General features: G+C 48.3%; 1 protein-coding gene across 1 annotated transcript; it reads right to left on the bottom strand.

Moving 5' to 3' along the window:
• Nucleotides 1-15064: 15064 nt before the first annotated feature.
• On the bottom strand, nt 15065-17351 carry LOC135977238 (uncharacterized). Its single transcript, XM_065576950.1, has 2 exons — nt 16629-17351; nt 15065-15634 (listed from the first exon to the last, which is right to left on the bottom strand). The coding sequence occupies exons 1-2, from the start codon at nt 17203-17205 to the stop codon at nt 15159-15161; spliced, it is 1053 nt and encodes a 350-aa protein (XP_065433022.1). The 5' UTR covers nt 17206-17351; the 3' UTR covers nt 15065-15158.
• Between the last annotated feature and the right edge of the window lie 2198 nt (nt 17352-19549).

The raw sequence follows: 19549 nt of genomic DNA, 5'->3' as shown, positions 1-19549 counted from the left end.
TTGTAAGATCTCTCTCACTTGCTGGATATGAGCAGAGGGATGGTTCTGGAGGTAAGATCTGGCTCGCGACTCACAGGGATGGGGCTCTATCCTGGCTCTGCCACACACACCCGGTGTGACCTTGGGCAAACCACTTCACCTCACTGTGCCTCAGTTCCCACCTGTCCCATGGGGATCCCAGTGCTGCTCTACCTCACGAGGTGTGTGAGGATCAGATAGTACAGGAACGAGGCCCCAAAGTACCTTGTACAGCACCTAGCACAGGGGTAGGCAACCTTTCAGAAGTGGTGTGCCAAGTCTTCATTTATTCACTCTAATTTAAGGTTTTGCGTGCCGGTAATACATTTTAACATTTTTAGAAGGTCTCTTTCTATAAGTCTATATTCTATAACTAAACTATTGTATGTAAAGTAAACAAGGTTTTCAAAATGTTTAAGAAGCGTCATTTAAAATTAAATTAAAATGCTGATCTTACGCCACCAGCCTGCTCAGCTCGCTGCCAGCCTGGGGTTCTGTTCACCTAGGCCGGCAGCGGGCTGAGCAGGGCCTCTGGCCGGGACCACAGACCTGGGGGGGGGGGAGTGTTTCAGGGGTCAGGGCAGAGGGCTGGGGTGTGTGTGGGGGGGGTTCAGGGATCAGGGCAGAGGGCTGGGGGAGGGGGTTCAGGGCAGAAGGCTGGGGTGTGTGTGGGGGGGTTCAGGGATCAGGGCAGAGGGCTGGGGGGGTGCAGGGCAGAAGGCCGGGTGTGTGTTGGGGTGGGGGGGGGTTCAGGGCAGAGGGCTGGGAGGCGTGGGGGGTGCAGGGCAGAAGGCTGGGTGTGTTGGGGTGGGGGGCAGAGGGCTGGTGGGTGTGGGGGGTGCAGGGCAGAGGGCTGGGGTGCTCGGCTCGTGGGGGTGCTCCCAGCACCCTGGGTCATGGCAGGGGGCTGGGAGGGATATGCCAAGTTCCACCCCCTTCCCCCAGGCTCCGTCCCTACCTCTCTCTGCCTCCTCTATGGAGCTGTGTGCACACTGCCGCTCTTCCCCCTCCCCCTCACTAGGGCCATCAGCTGATTGGCGCAGGGATGGAGAGGAGAAGGGGCCGGAAAGCACCACACTGGGGGAAGAAGTGGGGGAGGGGGAAGCTTGGCTGCTGCAGAACCAAGCATCTGCCTCCTGCCCCCGCAGGGGAGAGCGGTGGGCGGGGGGGGGGCTGAGTGGGGCTGGGGGCTGGGACCGCGGCAGGGAGCTGCGTGCCACTCAGAATTGGCTTGCGTGCCGTGTTTGGCACGCGTGCCGTAGGTTGCCTGACCTAGCATAATGGAGCCCTGATCCTGTCTGCACCTCAGGGTACTACTCCAACGTTAATAATAATGATGAATACATGAGCAAACATTAGGTCTGACCTGTGCACACCGGCTCTGAGCTCTTGGAGGAATGGACCACCTCACCTGGGCACAGTGCTGAGCTGCACATACAGGCCACTGCTGCTGGGCGCAAGTAAATATACAGCATCCAGTCTCATGAGACCTGGCAGGTCCTTGTTCATTCCCCTGCAATTCTCCCCCAGAGGCTCTGCTCCACAGTCATCACTGCCAGCCATGCTGAGGGGGAGCCCTGGGATGGGCATCTTACACCCCATTCTGAGGGGGAGCCATGGCCTGGAATGGGCATCTTACACCCCGCTCTGAGGGGGAGCCGTGGCCTGACAGAGTCATATTATGCCCCACCATGCTATGAGCCATAGGGGAAGTAGAACTTCCAGTTCTGTCTTTGAGGGGCACACAGAATCCACTAACACTTCATCAGTGCCCTGACTCCTTGATGACATAAGCAAGTCTGCAACCCACTCAGCACAGCATGGTGGAAATCTCCCGAGAATGCAGCTCTCTCCCCCAGAAACAGACTCTGTGATGCTGTGATTGAAGATGACCATTTATATCATTGTTCCTACCACTGTTATACAATTGCAACAAATTTTACACAAAGTGTCTCATGTAAGGTGTCACTGGAAAAGTTAAAATATATCAAGTATGATTATCCTGATTAACTCCATGTATCGTCTTTGAATCTGGAGTTCTGAATATTGGCCATGTATTTGTATCTCCAACCTGTGTGTTGTTCCAGGGTGACACCTGCCAGATACATTTACAACAGGACTAGACAGCTAGGTGTTGATGGCCCATCAAGACCACTCAGCTCACAATGGGCCATTAAAGAAACTCATCCAGTCCAGTAGGTCTCCCTGTGGATGCCTCAGCCAGTGAGGAGCCAATGGCCACCCCCTCTGATTCAGCAAAACACAGAGGGCAAGTGATGTGCTCATGTGACCCTGGACTCCATCTTGGGACAGACAACAGAGGCTGTGGGCTTTGTTTGGGACAGTAAACTTCCATGCACATGGCAAAGGGTGTAAAAGACCTCGTGAGACGCCTCCATTTTGCCTCTTTCTTGCTCTAATTCTCTGGACTGTGGATTTACAACAGAAAGAAGCATCTTGAACTATGGACAGAGCACCTTCCAATCTTTTGGAAGTTACCAGAGAGACTTTTGCAGGCCAGCCGTCTGTTCCATCACTGCTACAAGGACTTTGCAATCACTTATAGATTCATAGATTCTAGGACTGGAAGGGACCTCGAGAGGTCATCGAGTCCAGTCCCCTGCCCTCATGGCAGGACCAAATACTGTCTAGATCATCCCTGATAGACATTTATCTAACCTACTCTTAAATATCTCCAGTGATGGAGATTCCACAACCCCCCTAGGCAATTTATTCCAGTGTTCAACCACCCTGACAGTCACTTGTATGTATATGATTCCTTAACCATTTATAACTCTCTGAAACCTGCTTTTCTTTGATTACACTGGTCTACAATTTTTGAGAAGTCGTCTGCTTCAGAGATAAAATGTGCTATTTATTATGTATTTTGATGTGCTGAATTCAAATATAACAATTAAAACAACTGATTGGCTACTGTTTCTAAGATATTTAAGTTTTTACATTTTATGTCTATGTATATTGTGTAGATAGTAGAGTTTTAATCATAAATTGTAAACCTCGGTCTTTTCATGTGTTTATGGTTGCTTTACATGATAATATTTCACCTGTCCTGTTTATGTAACACTTTAAAAATCAGCAAAAGGGTTATATAAATAAAATTTATTATGAAACAAAAGGCAAAAAACTATTATGTACATAGTTTAGTCCTATTCAGCGTCTACTCGGCGCTTCTTGGCTTGTCTCTTGTATTCATTAAATGGAGCAACTCTTGTCACTGTCCAGCAATAGTTTGCAGGCATTGATGGGCTCCATTTGCCCTGATAGCGTTTCTCCATTGTTGCAATGTCCTGGTGAAATCGCTCGCCGTGCTCGTCGCTCACTGCTCCGCAGTTCGGTGGAAAAAAATCTAGATGAGAGTGCAAAAAATGTATCTTTAGTAACATGTTGCAACCAAGGCTTTTGTATGCCTTGAGGAGGTTTTCCACCAACAACCTGTAGTTGTCTGCCTTGTTGTTTCCGAGAAAATTTATTGCCACTAACTGGAAGGCTTTCCGTGCCGTCTTTTCCTTGCCACGCAGTGCATGGTCAAATGCATCATCTCAAAGAAGTTCACGAATCTGAGGACCAACAAAGACACCTTCCTTTATCTTAGCTTCACTTAACCTTGGAAATTTTCTATGGAGGTACTTGAAAGCTGCTTGTGTTTTGTCAGTGTCCTTGACAAAGTTCTTCATCAGACCCAGCTTGATGTGTAAGGGTGATAACAAAATCTTCCTTGATTCAACAAGTGGTGGATGCTGAACACTTTTCCTCCCAGGCTCCAATGACTGTCGGAGTGGCCAATCTTTCTTGATGTAGTGGGAATCTCTTGCACAACTATCCCATTCGCAGAGAAAACAGCAGTACTGTATCCAGTTTGCAGACCAAGCAAGAGAGCAACAACCTTCAAATCGCCACAAAGCTGCTACTGATGTTGGTCATAGTTTATGCACCTCAAAAGTTGTTTCATGTTGTCATAGGTTTCCTTCATATGGACTGCATGACCAACTGGAATTGATGGCAAAACATTGCCATTATGCAGTAAAACAGCTTTAAGACTCGTCTTCGATGAATCAATGAACAGTCTCCACTCATCTGGATCGTGAACGATGTTGAGGGCTGCCATCATACCATTGATGTTGTTGCAGGCTACAAGATCACCTTCCATGAAGAAGAATGGGACAATATCCTTTTGACAGTTATGGAACATAGAAACCCTAACATCACCTGCCAGGAGATTCCACTGCTGTAGTCTGGAGCCCAACAGCTCTGCCTTACTCTTGGGTAGTTCCAAATCCCTGACAAGGTCATTCAGTTCACCTTGTGTTATGAGGTGTGGTTCAGAGGAGGAGGATGGGAGAAAATGTGGGTCCTGTGACATTGATGGTTCAGGACCAGAAGTTTCATCCTCTTCCTCTTCCTCGTCTGACTCAAGTGAGAATGATTCTGGTGCATCAGGAATCGGCAGTTCTTCTCCGTGGGGTACTGGGCGTATAGCTGATGGAATGTTTGGATAATGCACAGTCCACTTTTTCTTCTTTGACACACCTTTCCCAACTGGAGGCACCATGCAGAAGTAACAATTGCTGGTATGATCTGTTGGCTCTCTCCAAATCATTGGCACTGCAAAAGGCATAGATTTTCTTTTCCTGTTCATAGAATCATAGAATATCAGGGTTGGAAGGGACCTCAAGAGATCATCTAGTCCAACCCCCTGCTCAAAGCAGGACCAATTCCCAACTAAATCATCCCAGCCAGGGCTTTGTCAAGCCGGGCCTTAAAAGCCTCCAAGGAAGGAGACTCCACCACCTCCCTAGGTAATGCATTCCAGTGCTTCACCACCCTCCTAGTGAAATAGTGTTTCCTAATATCCAACCTGGACCTCCCCCACTGCAACTTGAGACCATTGCTCCTTGTTCTGTCATCTGCCACCACTGAGAACAGCCGAGCTCCAGCCTCTTTGGAACCCCCCTTCAAGTAGTTGAAGGCTGCTATCAAATCCCCCCTCATTCTTCTCTTCTGGAGACTAAACAATCCCAGTTCCCTCAGCCTCTCCTCATAAGTCATGTGCTCCAGCCCCCTAATCATTTTTGTTGCCCTTCACTGGACTCTTTCCAATTTTTCCACCTCCTTCTTGTAGTGTGGGGCCCAAAACTGGACACAGTATTCCAGATTAGGCCTCACCAATGTCGAATAAGGGGAACGATCACGTTCCTCGATCTGCTGGCAATGCCCCTACTTACACAGCCCAAAATGCCGTTAGCCTTCTTGGCAACAAGAGCCCACTGTTGACTCATATCCAGCTTCTCGTCCACTGTGACCCCTAGGTCTGTTTAACAACTGGCGAAGATTTGTTGCACAAGTGTTGCAGCATATGTGTGGGGCTCACCTCTTGTCCTGATCTCCAATTTTGCAGCCAAAATAAAGGTGATAGGCTTTCTTAACCATAGTGGTTATACTGCGCTTTTGTGATGCAAAAGTCACTTCACCACAAACATAGCAGAAGTTATCTGCACTGTTCACACAAGTACAAGGCATCTCTACTCACTTTGGCTAAACAGAAATGTGTCCCTTTGCAAAATCAAACACTGACAAATAAGAGAGCATGACACTGTACGATTTCTAGAGCTGATATAGGGCAATTTGTCCAGCAGAGTGATGTAAGCTTCGTTATGATTGCATCATCCATGACTTCTAGGAATAACATGATGCAATTCATATCATGTCTGACGCAATACCAGCTTCAGATTGCATCATTCATTGTTTTGCCTAAAAAGCAAGTACTGTCCAAACCCAGTCATAGATTTATTCATAGATCCAGTCAAAGATGTATTTTAGTCATTTCTGGTTTAAATTGAGATCCCTTCCCTTTATAACTCACTTATCCTCCGCCATTCCCAAGTCAAGGGTCGTATATACTGACCCAATAGCATATCTTGAAAACTAGAGCCAATCAACAATTTTAAGCATCATTTTCGTTCTCAGTGACCCAGAATTAGTAAATTTTGACTACATTCATTTCAGAAGCATTTTGGCTGTAGAGCAGTGTTATTAAATCTTTAATTAGTTTACTAAGGATTAGCTGATAGCGTGATATGTGGGTAAGATCGGAATTATATATTGACCTGAGGATAAGTGTCTGACCCTTGGGATCAGTAGAACCTCACAGATGGTGAATCAGATTTTCAATAACCCCTCACTATATTAGACCTGTTTGCCTGGATGGGAGCCAAGGGCTGCAATGCCTAACGGGGACGTCGTTTGGCTTCTCATTAACCAGTGTGGTATTACAGAAGCTATTGGGTTACTGGCCCGGTGAATCTAATTATAGAACAAACCACCAGTTTGGGGGATTGTCTGCCCTGTTTCTTGCAGTCTGCCCTGAGGGTGGCATTCTCCATGTGGCCCATCCAGGCACCCGATCACAGACCCCCCCAGCCCTTTCTCCAGTCCCTCACCTTCAAGGGGAATGCCTCATCCCAGACTCGAGGGGCATCAGCTGGCCCCACATGGACAGCTTTGGGAGGCCTGCAGATCAGGCTGATGCCTCCCCCCAACCTGTGAGACCTGGAGGAGCTGTAGCTAACCCCAGTCTACCCCTGGCCTCCAACTACAGCTGGTTGGAAAATGGATTTTCCATCTCGTGAGAAATGTCAAGCTTCTGGCTCTCCCTCTCCCCCGCACCCCCGAATTCCAGTTGAAAGGCCAACATTCTGACACAACATTCTGACACAACATTCTGACACATTCTCACACAACATTTTAGGGATATTTTGTCAGTCAAAATGTTTAATTTCACTAAGGTCACAAGGTTTCATTTCTATTTTGACCTTTTTTTATTTTTACATAAAATACATTTCTGTACAAAAAGTCATTTCAGAATGAAAAATTGATACTTCTCAAAATGGTTTAAACAGCATCTTTTGATATTTTTGAAAAAAAATCCAATTATTTTTTCAAATCAACATTTTGACAGAATTGATACGATTTCGTGAACAAATTCATTTTCTGTGAATCAGCCTTTTCCAGTTTGAAAAGATCTTCTCTAGTTCAAATGGAAATTATTTTGGAGCAGTCCCATGGAGCATGCTATTCTGGTGGTCAGGCTAGACAAACACAGTGGTCCCTTCTGGCCTTGGAATCTATGAATCTAACTCCCATCAGGGAGAGATTCGTCACAAAAGTCCAGGCTCTGACCCCTCTCCTGAATAGAGGACATCAGAAAGCTGTCTGGCCAGGTCCCTGGCAGAAGCAAATCAGCTGCACTGAAGGCTACACCAATGTACACCAGCGGAGGATGTGGCCCAACATCTCTGGGAGCAGCTTCCAGATAAGAGAAGCTCCATGAAGCTCTGACCACCTCATCTATGGGGAGGTAGCGCCCAGCTCAGCCCAGCATTAACAGGCCTGGCCACGGGGAGTCTTGCTTTCACCTCACCTGCTATAGCTATAGCTGCTGCTTATGAAGCCTCCGAGTCCCTGTCCAAGCCTTGGTGGCTGTAACCCGGAGGATGCCTGCACGGCGAGCCTTGCTCCAGTCACCAAACAAAGGATTCTGCCAGTGGGCTGAGTCCACTCTGGTGGACACAGCAACACGCCAAGTGCACCAGCATTTACAATGCTGTGGTAAGTGCCACTTGGGCAGGGTTGAGGGATGGGGAGATCCCACGTGCCCAGGTGCTCAGCAGTCTTTCTAAATCCATGTGCTTATCAATCCAAAAATGCATCCAAGAAACATTTGATTTCCTTCCACTCGAAAGGGGCTTGGAGTAGGTGTTGTCTGGGCAGGGCACATTAATGTGTTCATTTCTGTACCTTTCCTGGAGCCCCTTTGGGGGGAATTAAAAAACCTGGGGCACTTTCCTTTCATTTCAAATAGACAAATATTGTTTTAAATTTTGTCTAAATCTTGGTGGGTTTCCTGGCTGGACAAACATCAAATAGTTCAGCCACACTTTACTTGTCTCTTGGGGATTTGAAGGATTTTTTGTTGTTAGCTTTTTAAAGGACTAGGTTGCTGGGTTTTAATTGTTTCATCATCTTTTATAATAAAAATCTATTAAAAGGAGGTGCATGAATATGTCAGTGGTGTTTTTAACAAGCTGGAGATCTGAGAGAAGGCAGCTATCAGTTGATCGATCTGTCTAGTTACCTTTTCTACAGCGCCCGTTGCCAGAGACTGCATGGCCTATAATAACGAAACACAGCTTAGAACTCTGCAGAGCCCCTGTTTTCCATCAGCCCTTCTACAACAGGAGCCAGGTAGGGACAGCGCTAAAATGAGACAGGAGAGCTTGAGGAGGAAGCAGTGATCTGTGCGAAGTAAACCATTACACAGGGACATGCCAGGGATAGTAAGTGAGCTTCACTCTCATCTGACTGTTTATTTTAAGGACCTGACAGACTAACCCAAAATCACTTCTGAAGAAAGGAACAGATTATTCTCCTTATGTGTGATTCACAGCCTGGGTGAAGTGCGTCTGCCTGCACGTTGCATTACATCAGGTCACATCGTAGCGTGGTAAATGACATGGGTTGCGATGCATAAGCTGAGTCACACCAAGTCTAGTAAAAGGTCATTAGATAGGAATGGAAAGGGAACAGCCAGTTCAAACTGGACTCGGGTTAACCTTTGAGGATTGAGACACCAAGAGGAAGCGACGGGTGCATTGAGTTAGCTCTGGGTGGCTTAATTTGGAAATATTGCAAATACTTATACCTAAAGGCTACAGACCCCATTCCATTAGGGATGTCACGTCATACAGGATGACCCTGTACATTCTCACTCTGGATCCCTGCCCAGGCACTGTAGCTTTCCTCACTGCTCTACCACACCTTGCTCCCCTCTTCTCAGGGCAGAGATAGATCCCAAGGACAGAAGGGACCATTGTGATCACCTAGTCTGACCTCCTGTGCAGCACAGGCCAGAGACCTGCCCCACAATCATCCCTACAGCAGAGCTTTTAGAAAAACAGCCAATCCAGATTTGAAAATTGCCAGTGATGGAGAATCCACCACCAGCCTTGGCAAGTCGCTCCAATGGTTAACTACTCTCACTGTCAAAAAGAGTCTGAATTTTTGCAAATCTTATTTCCAGTCTGAATTTGTCTAGCTTCAACTTCTAGCCATTGGATCTTGTTATCCTTTCTCTGCTAGACTGGAGAGCCTGTGATGTTGCACTCCATAATGTTTTATGGAAATATGCTTATAAGTGTGAATATGATGTAACTGGAATATGCTTTACGAAAAAGGTCTCTTGTAAGGTTTCATTACAAAGCTTATAATCTACTGAGTGTGGTCATTCTATTTGTATAAAGGTATCACTCTTGTATCTGAAACTAGAAATATGAAATATAACTCTGAGGTCCTATTGTAATTATAAAGTGTGGGCCATTAATGGTGGTTTAGAAGATTGATGGCTCCCATTGACTAGGACAATTGGTTGTAGATGATCTGTTTACTTGCAAACCTTCTTGGGTGAGTGCGGGCCAGCCCGGGAAGAATGAAGGCTGGGGTCTCACAGGACATGTGACCATGTCAGGATACTGGAATCCATCTTAAACCTGGTGCTTTTCCATTTAGAAGGAGGGGTGGGGATCCATATAGACAAAAGATTCCCACCTTGGGCCAAAGCTGTAAAAGGGGGTGGAGCAGAACAAGGGGGCAGCAGTCATGGGAACATCCCTGCTTTCCACTTAAGATGTCTGCTGGAACTAACAAGGACTGTACCAGGGAAAGGATTGGGCCCAGACTAGGAAGGAATGTAGTCTGTGAAAGAAGCTTATTAGAACATCTCTAAGTGTGAGATTTTACCTCTATCAGTGTTGTAGAGGGCGGACAATTTATGAGTTTACCTTGTATAAGCTTTATACAGAGTAAAAAGGATTTATTTGGGGTTTGGATTCCATTGGGAACTGGGTGTCTGGGTGCTGGAGATAGGTGACCTGCTGAGCAGTTTTTGGTTAATATCTGAGGCTTTGCGGATGTGGACCAGAGGTGGGTCTGTGTTGCAGCAGGCTAGTGTGTCTGGCTCAACAAGGCAGGGTTCTGGAGTCCCAAGCTGCCAGGAAAAATGGGCTCAGAGGTAAATTCAGCATGTCAGGTGACAGTCCAAATGGGTCTATGTGACCGAACCAGTCACAGAGCCCATTATTATTATTAGTGCGTCTTATAAATTGTGATCCATTCCCCCCTTAACCTTCCCTTTTCTGATCTAAATAGATTGAGTTCCTTGAATCTAGCACTATAAGGCAGGTTTTCCAATCATTTAATCTTTCTCATGGCTCTTCTCTGAACCCTCTCCAATTCATCAGCTCAATGTCTAGTTGGCAGCCGGTATCAAGCGGTGTGCCCCAGGGTTCGGTCCTGGGGACGGTTTTGTTCAATATCTTCATTAATGATCTGGATGATGGGATGGATTGCACCCTCAGCAAGTTCGCAGATGACACTAAACTGGGAGGAGTGGTAGATACGCTGGAGTGCAGAGATAGGATACAGAAGGACCTAGACAAATTAGGACCTAGACAAATTCCTAAGTGCAGGACTCTGCACCCTAATTTGTGCAGAGTCCTGCACTTAGGAAGGAAGAATCCCATGCACGGCTACAGGCTGGGGACTGACTGGCTAAGCAGCAGTTCTGCAGAAAAGGACCAGAGGATTACAGTGGATGAGAAGCTGGATATGAGTCAGCAGTGTGTCCTTGTTGCCAAGAAGGCTAATGGCATATTGGGCTGCATTAGTAGAAGCATTGCCAGCAGATCAAGGGAAGTAATTATTCCCCTCTATTCGGCACTGATGAGGCCACATCTAGATTATTGCATCCAGTGTTGGGGCCCCCACTACAGAAAGGATGTGGACAAATTGGAGAGAGTCCAGTGGAGGGCAACACAAATGATCAGGAGGCTGGGGCACATGACTTATGAGGAGAGGCTGAGGGAACTGCGGTTATTTAGTCTGCAGAAGAGAAGAGTGAGGGGGGATTTGATAGCAGCATTCAATTACCTGAAGGGGGTTCCAAAGAGGATGGAGCTTGGCTCTTCTCAGTGGTGGCAGATGACAGAACAAGGAGCAATGGTCTCAAGTTACAGTGGGGAAGGTCTAGGTTGGATATTAGGAAACACTATTTCACTAGGAGGGTGGTGAAGCACTGGAATGGGATACCTAGGGAGGTGATGGAAACTCCATCCTTAGAGGTTTTTAAGGCCTGGCTTGACAAAGCCCTGGCTGGGATGATTTAGTTGGTCTTGGTCCTGCTTTGAGCAGGTGGTTGGACTAGAGGATCTCCTGAGGTCTCTTCCAACCCTAATCTATGATTCTATGATTCTATCACCCAGGGAGCTCACGTTCAGCTGATTATCCATGAAAACCCCCAAATCTGTGTCAGAATCAGTGCTTCCCAGGGTAGAGTCCCCCATCCTGTAAGTACGGCCTATATTCTTTGTTCCTGGATGTGTACGTTTACATTTAGCTATATTAAAACACATAGTGCTGGCTTGTGTCCAGTTTACCAAGCTGTCCAGATCGCTGTGTATCAGTGACCTGTCCTCTTCATTCTTTACCACTCCCTCAATTTTTGTGTCATCTACAAACATGATCAGTGATTTTATATTTTCTTCCAGATCATTCATAAAAATGTTAAATAGTGTAGGGCCAAGAAGCGATCCCTTTGGAACCCACCAGAACTCACTCAGTGATGATTCACTGATTACAGTTAAACTTTGAGGCCTATCCATTAATAGATCCCTGCAAATCTGTGGATATCCGTGGACCAGATCAGCAAATACACATTTTGTATCCGTGCAAGGCTCTATCCATCAGCCAGTTTTCAATCCATTTAATGTGTGCCTCATTAATTTTATATTCTTCTAGTCTTTTAGTCAAAAAGTTAACATGCTCATTCTGTTGTTTCCTCAATGATTTATTTCACGGCGGGATCGAGGGGGTCAGTTCAATCTCTGCATTTCTGGGGTGGAGGGGGGAGTCTGAGAAGAAATGAGGGCAAGTTATGGTAAAATAAGAGAAGGAAAGGGGAGAGGAGAAGAACATGAGAGGAGAGGAAAGTCTGGGAGAAAGAAGGGACTAGCAGACAGCAGAGCAGAGCAGAGCGGATGCTGTTCTGTCTCATCTGACTCTATGTTTGGGGGATAGGCACTTCGCTGACACAACTTGGCACCTTCCTAGACCTCTGCCAATTGCCTGGCACTAGAAAGTAGCCAAGAATCCAGTAGTTCATAATCATTGGCTCTCATTATGGGATAATTGCCTTTTTCTCCTGCATAATTTATGCCCTCATTCATGGCCACAGCCATGATTTGCAGGCACAAATCTGAGTATTTGCTGCTGCAATCCAGGATGCAGAGCTGTGGGTGGTCTCATTCGTGCCTGCACTTGATTACAGATGCAAAATGCAGGCACAAATTGTGTGTGCCTCAAAGTGACCCTGTCATAATTAGGAGCACAAGAATTACCATGCCAGAACAGACCATTGACTCTGGTGTCATGCCTCTCACAGTGTCCAGTGCTCAATGCTTCAGAGGAGGGGACATCTCCTAACACAACGTGCCTGACTGTTCAGTAGGGCAATGCTGTACCAAGAAGAGAATTATTTATTTAGTTATGTGTATTGCAGTAGCACCTAGTGCCCCCAGTCCAGGACAAGAACCCCATTGTGCTAGGCACTCTACAGACACAGAACAAAAAGTCCCTGCACTAGAGAGTTTCCAATCTGAGGCCTTGTCTACACTACGAGAGTAGTTCGATTTTACTTGCATCGAATTTTTGTAATCGATATTGCAAAGTCGAACGTGTGTGTCCACACTAAGGACAGTAATTCGACTTTGTGCGTCCACACTAACGGTGATAGCGTCGACATTCGAAGCGGTGCACTGTGGTCAGCTATCCCACAGTTCCCGCAGTCCCCTCTGCCCATTGGAATTCTGGGTGTAGCCGGCAATGCCTTCTGGGTAACAAAATGAGTCGAGGGTGCTTTTGGGAAACTGTCGTCATCCGTCCATCACTCCCGCCCTCCCTCCCTGAAAGCGCCGGCGGGAAAACAGTTCGCGCGCTTTTCCAGTCATTGACAGCGCGGACGCCACTGTACTCCGAGCATGGAGCCCGCTGCGACCATCGCTGCAGTTGTGGCCGCTCTCAACGTCTCGCAGCTTATCATAAAGGTTTCCCTGAGGCAGATGCAGAAAAGTCAGGCAAGGAGGCTACGGCACCGCGGTGATGTCCTGAAGTCTGAGAGTAGCACAGACCTGTCAGAAAGCAGGCGACCCAGTGCCGAGGACATCACAGTGGCAATGGGTCATGTTGATGCCGTGGAACGGCGATTCTGGGCACGGGAGACAAGCACTGAGTGGTGGGACCGCATAGTGCTGCAGGTCTGGGATGAATCCCAGTGGCTGCGAAACTTTCGCATGCGGAAGGGAACTTTCCTGGAACTTTGTGAGTTGCTATCCCCTGCCCTGAAGCGCAGTGACACCCGGTTGCGAGCTGCACTGAGTGTACAGAAGCGAGTGGCCATAGCCCTGTGGAAGCTTGCAACGCCAGACAGCTACCGGTCAGTCGCGAACCAGTTTGGGGTGGGCAAATCTACCGTGGGGGTTGTTGTGATGCAAGTAGCGAAGGCAATCGTTGATGTACTGCTGCCAAAGGTAGTGACCCTGGGAAACGTGGAGGCGATCATAGATGGCTTCGCAGCGATGGGATTCCCAAACTGCGGTGGGGCCATAGATGGAACTCACATCCCTATCCTGGCACCGGACCACCAGGCCACCCAGTACATTAACCGAAAGGGATACTTTTCCATGGTGCTGCAAGCACTGGTGGACCACAGGGGACGTTTTACCAACATCTACGTGGGATGGCCGGGCAAGGTTCATGACGCTCGTGTTTTCAGGAACTCTGGTCTGTTTAGACGGCTGCAACAAGGTATTTACTTCCCGGACCACAAAATAACTGTTGGGGATGTGGAGATGCCTATAGTCATCCTCGGGGACCCAGCCTACCCGCTAATGCCCTGGCTCATGAAGCCCTATACTGGCGCCCTGGACACTGAAAAAGAACTCTTCAACTACCGGCTGAGCAAGTGCAGAATGGTGGTGGAGTGTGCTTTTGGCCGTCTCAAGGGGAGATGGAGAAGCTTACTGACTCGCTGTGATCTCAGCGAAACCAATATCCCCATTGTTATAGCAGCTTGCTGTGTGCTCCACAATCTCTGTGAGAGCAAGGGGGAGACCTTTATGGCGGGGTGGGAGGTTGAGGAAAATAGCCTGGCTGGTGATTACTCACAGCCAGACAGCCGGGCGATTAGAAGAGACCAGCGGGAAGCGCTGTGCATCCGGGAGGCTTTGAAAGCAAAGTTCCTGAGTGAGCAGGGTAACCTGTGATTTTATAGTTTGTGTACTGAGAAGCTAAACCTGCCCCCGTTTCTTTACCCAGGTAATGTTGACTATCCTATCCAGTTACATACCCCCTTCACCCCCCCTCCAACACACGTGTCGAAATAAAAATAGTTCTACTTTGTTAAAGCACACCGTTTTCTTTAATACTGTTTTAGCGGGAATTTTTTAAAACTGGGACGCAGACTGTGGTGCGGGGCGGGTCTAGTGTTGTGATGCGAATGCAGCTTCTAAACTCAAGGATTGACAGGCTCCGCTGCGGTGGGATGCTTGTTTCAACGGAGCCTGTCACCCCTCCTGATCGGGACTGTGTGTATGGGAGGTCTATTTGACTTTGTGGCAGGGGGAGGACGGTTACAGATCCCATGCTGTGTGGCTCTGTGATCCTGTCTAAGGACCGGCGCTTAAGATCTGTAACTGCCCTCCCCCGCCACAAAGTCACAGAGCAACCCACCCCCCCCCAACATTACATCAAAACAACCTCCCAGACTAACCGGGGCAACTAGTCACTGCATCACTGCACTGTGTATGTGCCCTGCTGCTGTGCCTGCCCCCGACTATGTACCCTGCCAAAGGAGACTGTCCTGTCCAATTTCCAACCCCCTTTCCCCTCCTCCTCCAAAAGAACATGATTGAAACAGTAGTTAACAGAAACGAATTTTTTATTATCAACTACACATGGCATTGGGAGGTGAAACTTGGACGTGGGCTTGTGTCAGGCGGGAAGGAAAGAACTTTTCAAATTTTGGGAAATGAGAGCCTTCTGCTACTAGAGCTCTCTGCAGGGGTGGAGTGAGAGTTAGCAGGGACTCTGCCGCCTCTCCTTCTTTGCACTTTGGGTGAGGTGGGTATGGGACTTGGTGGCGGGGGAGGGCGGTTAGAGATGGACTGCAGCGGGGCTCTGTCCTCCTGCCTCCGTTCCTGCAGAACATCCACAAGGCGCCGGAGCGTGTCCGTTTGCTCCCTCAGTAGTCCAAGCAGCGTTTGAGTCGCCTGCTGGTCTTCCTGCCGCCACCTCTCCTCCCGATCCATGTTGGCTTGGTGCATTCGGGTCAAGTTCTCCCGCCACTGGGTCTGCTGTGCTGCCTGGGCTTGGGAAGAGGCCATAAGCTCAGAGAACATGTCCTCCCGTGTCCTCTTCTTCCTACGCCTAATCCGCGCTAGCCTCTGGGAGTGTGATTCCAGGCTAGGTTGTGAGACAGTCGCAGACGGGGCTGTGGAAATGGGAAAAAGGGAGTGAATTCCTCTGAAAGATAAATGTAGTTGTGAACAAAGAACATAGTCTTTCTCTGTGAACAAGACCATGCACAGCACCTTTCACATGCGCACTCAGCACAAGGTCGAATTCTCGGCCTTCGCATTCTGTGCCTGGGGTCTTGAACAGCACATTTGAGAAGCGAGGCAGCACAACGGAATTTCTGTTGCAGGCAGACATGGTAAGCCGTACACTTGTGGCAGTTTAAAACTTTTATATTACCACTGGCCTCATTTCACATTTAAATCAATGTCAGTCCCTGCTGCCAGCAATCCGGCAAGCGGGAACTCTGCCCCTGTCCCACCCCCTCGCGGCTGTCCCCGGGAATGATCCCTTTCGGCTGCCCCTCTCCCGCCTCCACCGCGTGGCTGCAAACCAGCGGTGACAGTTCTGTACAGGAACGGGAAAGCAGTCCCAACACTAACATTCCCCTACCTAATTAAAAGCAGGTCACCATGGCCAACATCACCCTGATGAGGATCTCCGAGAGCGACAAAGAGAGAATGCTCCGGGAAAGCCTCCAAAGACCAGGGCCGTATGCCGCCCTGCTGTGCAGAGCAATGATCCCCGAGTACCTGATAATCTCGTGGCGCGGCAACGTGTCGTACTTCGGAGGACCCAATAAGGCCGCTCTCCCCAAGAACCTCATGCAACGGCTTTCAAGTTACCTCCAGGAGAGCTTCATCGAGATGTCCCAGGAGGATTACTGCTCTATCCCCGCACATATAGACCGCATTTTACTGTAGCTGCAGTAGCAGGGAATACACAGTAGAGCGGCTTGTGCAGGACAATCACTGAAAACCGGACATTGCTAGATTTCTTTTCAAAACTTGCACTGCCCCTTACTAAACCGTTAAGCGCCTAGGGCACACTAATCATGAACAACCCATTCTTTTAATTGTTAATATTCCTGTTTTGTTAAAAATAAATGTTTAGATGTTTACAACACTTACTGGCTGATCCTTCACCAGATTCTGTGTCCGGGGTAATGGCTGGGGACGCTTCGTAGGGGATCTCTGTAAGGGTGATGAAGAGATCCTGGCTGTCGGGGAAATCAGCGTTGTGAGAGCTGCCAACTGCCTCGCCCTCCTCATCTCCTTCCTCATCTTCCCCGTCCCCTAACATGTCTGAGGAACCGGCCGTGGACAGTATCCCATCCTCAGAGTCCACGGTCACTGGTGGGGTAGTGGTGGCGGCAGCACCGAGGATGGAATGCAGTGCCTCGTAGAAACGGGATGTCTGGGGATGGGATCCGGAGCGTCCGTTTGCCTCTTTGGTCTTCTGGTAGCCTTGTCTCAGCTCCTTGATTTTCACGCGGCACTGCGTTGCATCCCGGCTGTATCCTCTCTCTGCCATGTCTTTAGAGATCTTCTCGTAGATCTTTGCATTCCTTCTTTTGGATCGCAGCTCGGAAAGCACGGACTCATCGCCCCACACAGCGATGAGATCCAAGACTTCACGATCAGTCCATGCTGGGGCTCTCTTTCTATTCCCAGACTGCACGGCCATCACTGCTGGAGAGCTCTGCATCGTTGCCAGTGCTGCTGTGCTCGCCACGATGTCCAGACAGGAAATGAGATTCAAACTGGCCAGACAGGAAAAGGAATTCAAATTCAAATTTTCCCGGGGCTTTTCCTGTGTGGCTGGTCAGAGCATCCGAGCTCGCACTGCTGTCCAGAGCGTCAACAGAGTGGTGCACTGTGGGATAGCTCCCGGAGCTATTAGCGTCGATTTCCATCCACACCTAGCCTAATTCGACATGGCCATGTCGAATTTAGCGCTACTCCCCTCGTCGGGGAGGAGTACAGAAGTCGAATTAAAGAGACCTCTATGTCGAACTAAATAGCATCGCAGTGTGGACGGGTGCAGGGTTAATTCGATTTAACGGCGCTAACTTCGACATAAACGCCTAGTGTAGACCAGGCCTAAGTGCAAGACAAGAGACACCAGGCGGATACAACAGATAGACACAAGGAAACAATGAGACAATACTGGTCACCAGGACAGGCAGTGGTTTCAGTCTCACCCACTGCATCACTGTCATTGAGGTTTTGTAGGCACCAGGGCAAAGGGGAGTTTTCAGGAGGGATCGAAAGGAGGATACTGAGGTGCTTTGAGGATGGTTCCAGGCAGCGCCTCCCACGTGTTAGGGGCAGCCGGGGGGACAGCCCAAAGGTGCATTTGAAAGGTTAACCAGTAAGCACTGAAGGGCAATATTGTGGGCAGACCAGCGTCGCCATCGCGTGACAGAGAATAGATGGATGGGGATAGGGCTTGAAGGGCCTTGGAAGTGAAGACAATAGTTTGTGTTTGGTGCAGTGGAGAACGGGGACCCAGTGGAGGGATGCAAAGAGAGGGGTGATGTGCTCAAAGCCATGGGTTAGGAAAATGATCTCTGCAGCAGCACTTTGAATGGATACAAATGTGGCAAGATGGGATTTGTCAGGTCCAGAAAAGAGAATGAACTGGCTGGAAGAAAGTCTATGTCCTGAAGCATGAAGATGGAGATCCCTTGTCATTGGTATCCAGTAGGTATTATTTCAGGTGCTGTTCTTCAATGTCTAATCCTTTCTAAACATTTTACCTAGCTCATGGATTGGCATTGTGAAGGGAGTTTGGGGCATCAGTAATGTAGCCCAGTAACAAGGTCCCAAGGGGAAATTGAAAGAGCTACTACAAGGAGCAATTTATCATTTCATAGTCATCTGTGGGCATGACATGGGGACACAGGAACTGCCCTGGAGGGGTTTGTCTCTGCTCACTGACTGTCACAAGGGCAAACAAATGAATAATCATCTGCACCTGGGTAAACCGCCAATTTTCAATTTACATTAAATACACTGGGCCTGACTTTCCATTCATTACTCCAGTTCAACCCTAGCCTAACCCTGTTGATTTCAGGCGACCTACCCTGCTGCAAGAGAGGGGAAGATCAGACCCATCCTACTAGCGAGATAACGCCAAGAGGGAGTGGGCAGTGAACACTAAAGAGTGTGCTGAGCTAAGCTAACTAAGCCTGGCATCAGGCCAGGAACCCAGGAGACAGTCAAGAGGTGAGTTCCCAAGGGACAGTGTCTAGAGCCTGACCAGAGAAGGGTAAGGGGAGGTCAGCAGCATCACTTTGGTCATAGAATGGATAGTGAAGGAGCAAAGGCTCTCCACTGCAGGAAATGTGCATGTTCCTATTTCTGTAGGAAGACCACGGGGGGTGGAAAGAGGCTTCTGTTCTGAAGGGGGAAATGGAGGGACTCAGACAGCAGCTGGAGTCATGGAGGAAAGCAGAAAGGGCCGTCACATGAAGGGTGGTGCTCTCAGGAGAGTCACTCAAACAGCACCCCAAAGCCTATCCGGTTCAAAAGTCAGGGTGAGAAGGATACGGAGCAAATATAAACTTGCCCACCCCTTAAGAGAAAGAGAGGATACAATGATAGATAGTCCCTGTCAAAGTATCCAAAGCTGTTTCATCATAGCTCAGGGAAAGCATCTAGAGTGGATGTTTATGACCAGAAACCCATGAGCATTTCTAGGCTAAGCTCACATCCATACCAATAAAAGTGTTCAGCCACATAAGTGACAAAGAAACTTCTCAACAATTCATTGTAGCTATAATCCCTGTTCGTAAACAGAGGAAAGATCCAGTGAAATATGACTCTTCTAGACCAATCTCCTTATTGAATTGGGATTCTAACATTTTCACTAAAATCCCAACTGTAAACCTTGGGAAGTACTAACTGAGGCCCTGATGCTGAGCCACATGTTTCACTTTGCAAACTGTGAGTATTTCCAATGACACCAATGAGACTGTTCACAGTGCATAGGAGAAAGGACCATTCTGAGTCTGGATGCTGAGAAAGCCTTTGACAGGGTGGAGACA

This window comes from Chrysemys picta, chromosome 23, assembly GCF_011386835.1.
Source record: "Chrysemys picta bellii isolate R12L10 chromosome 23, ASM1138683v2, whole genome shotgun sequence".
Lineage (NCBI taxonomy): Eukaryota > Metazoa > Chordata > Testudines > Emydidae > Chrysemys > Chrysemys picta.
The sequence above is the reverse complement of the archived record's forward strand: the minus strand, read 5'-3'. Positions and strand labels throughout refer to the sequence as shown.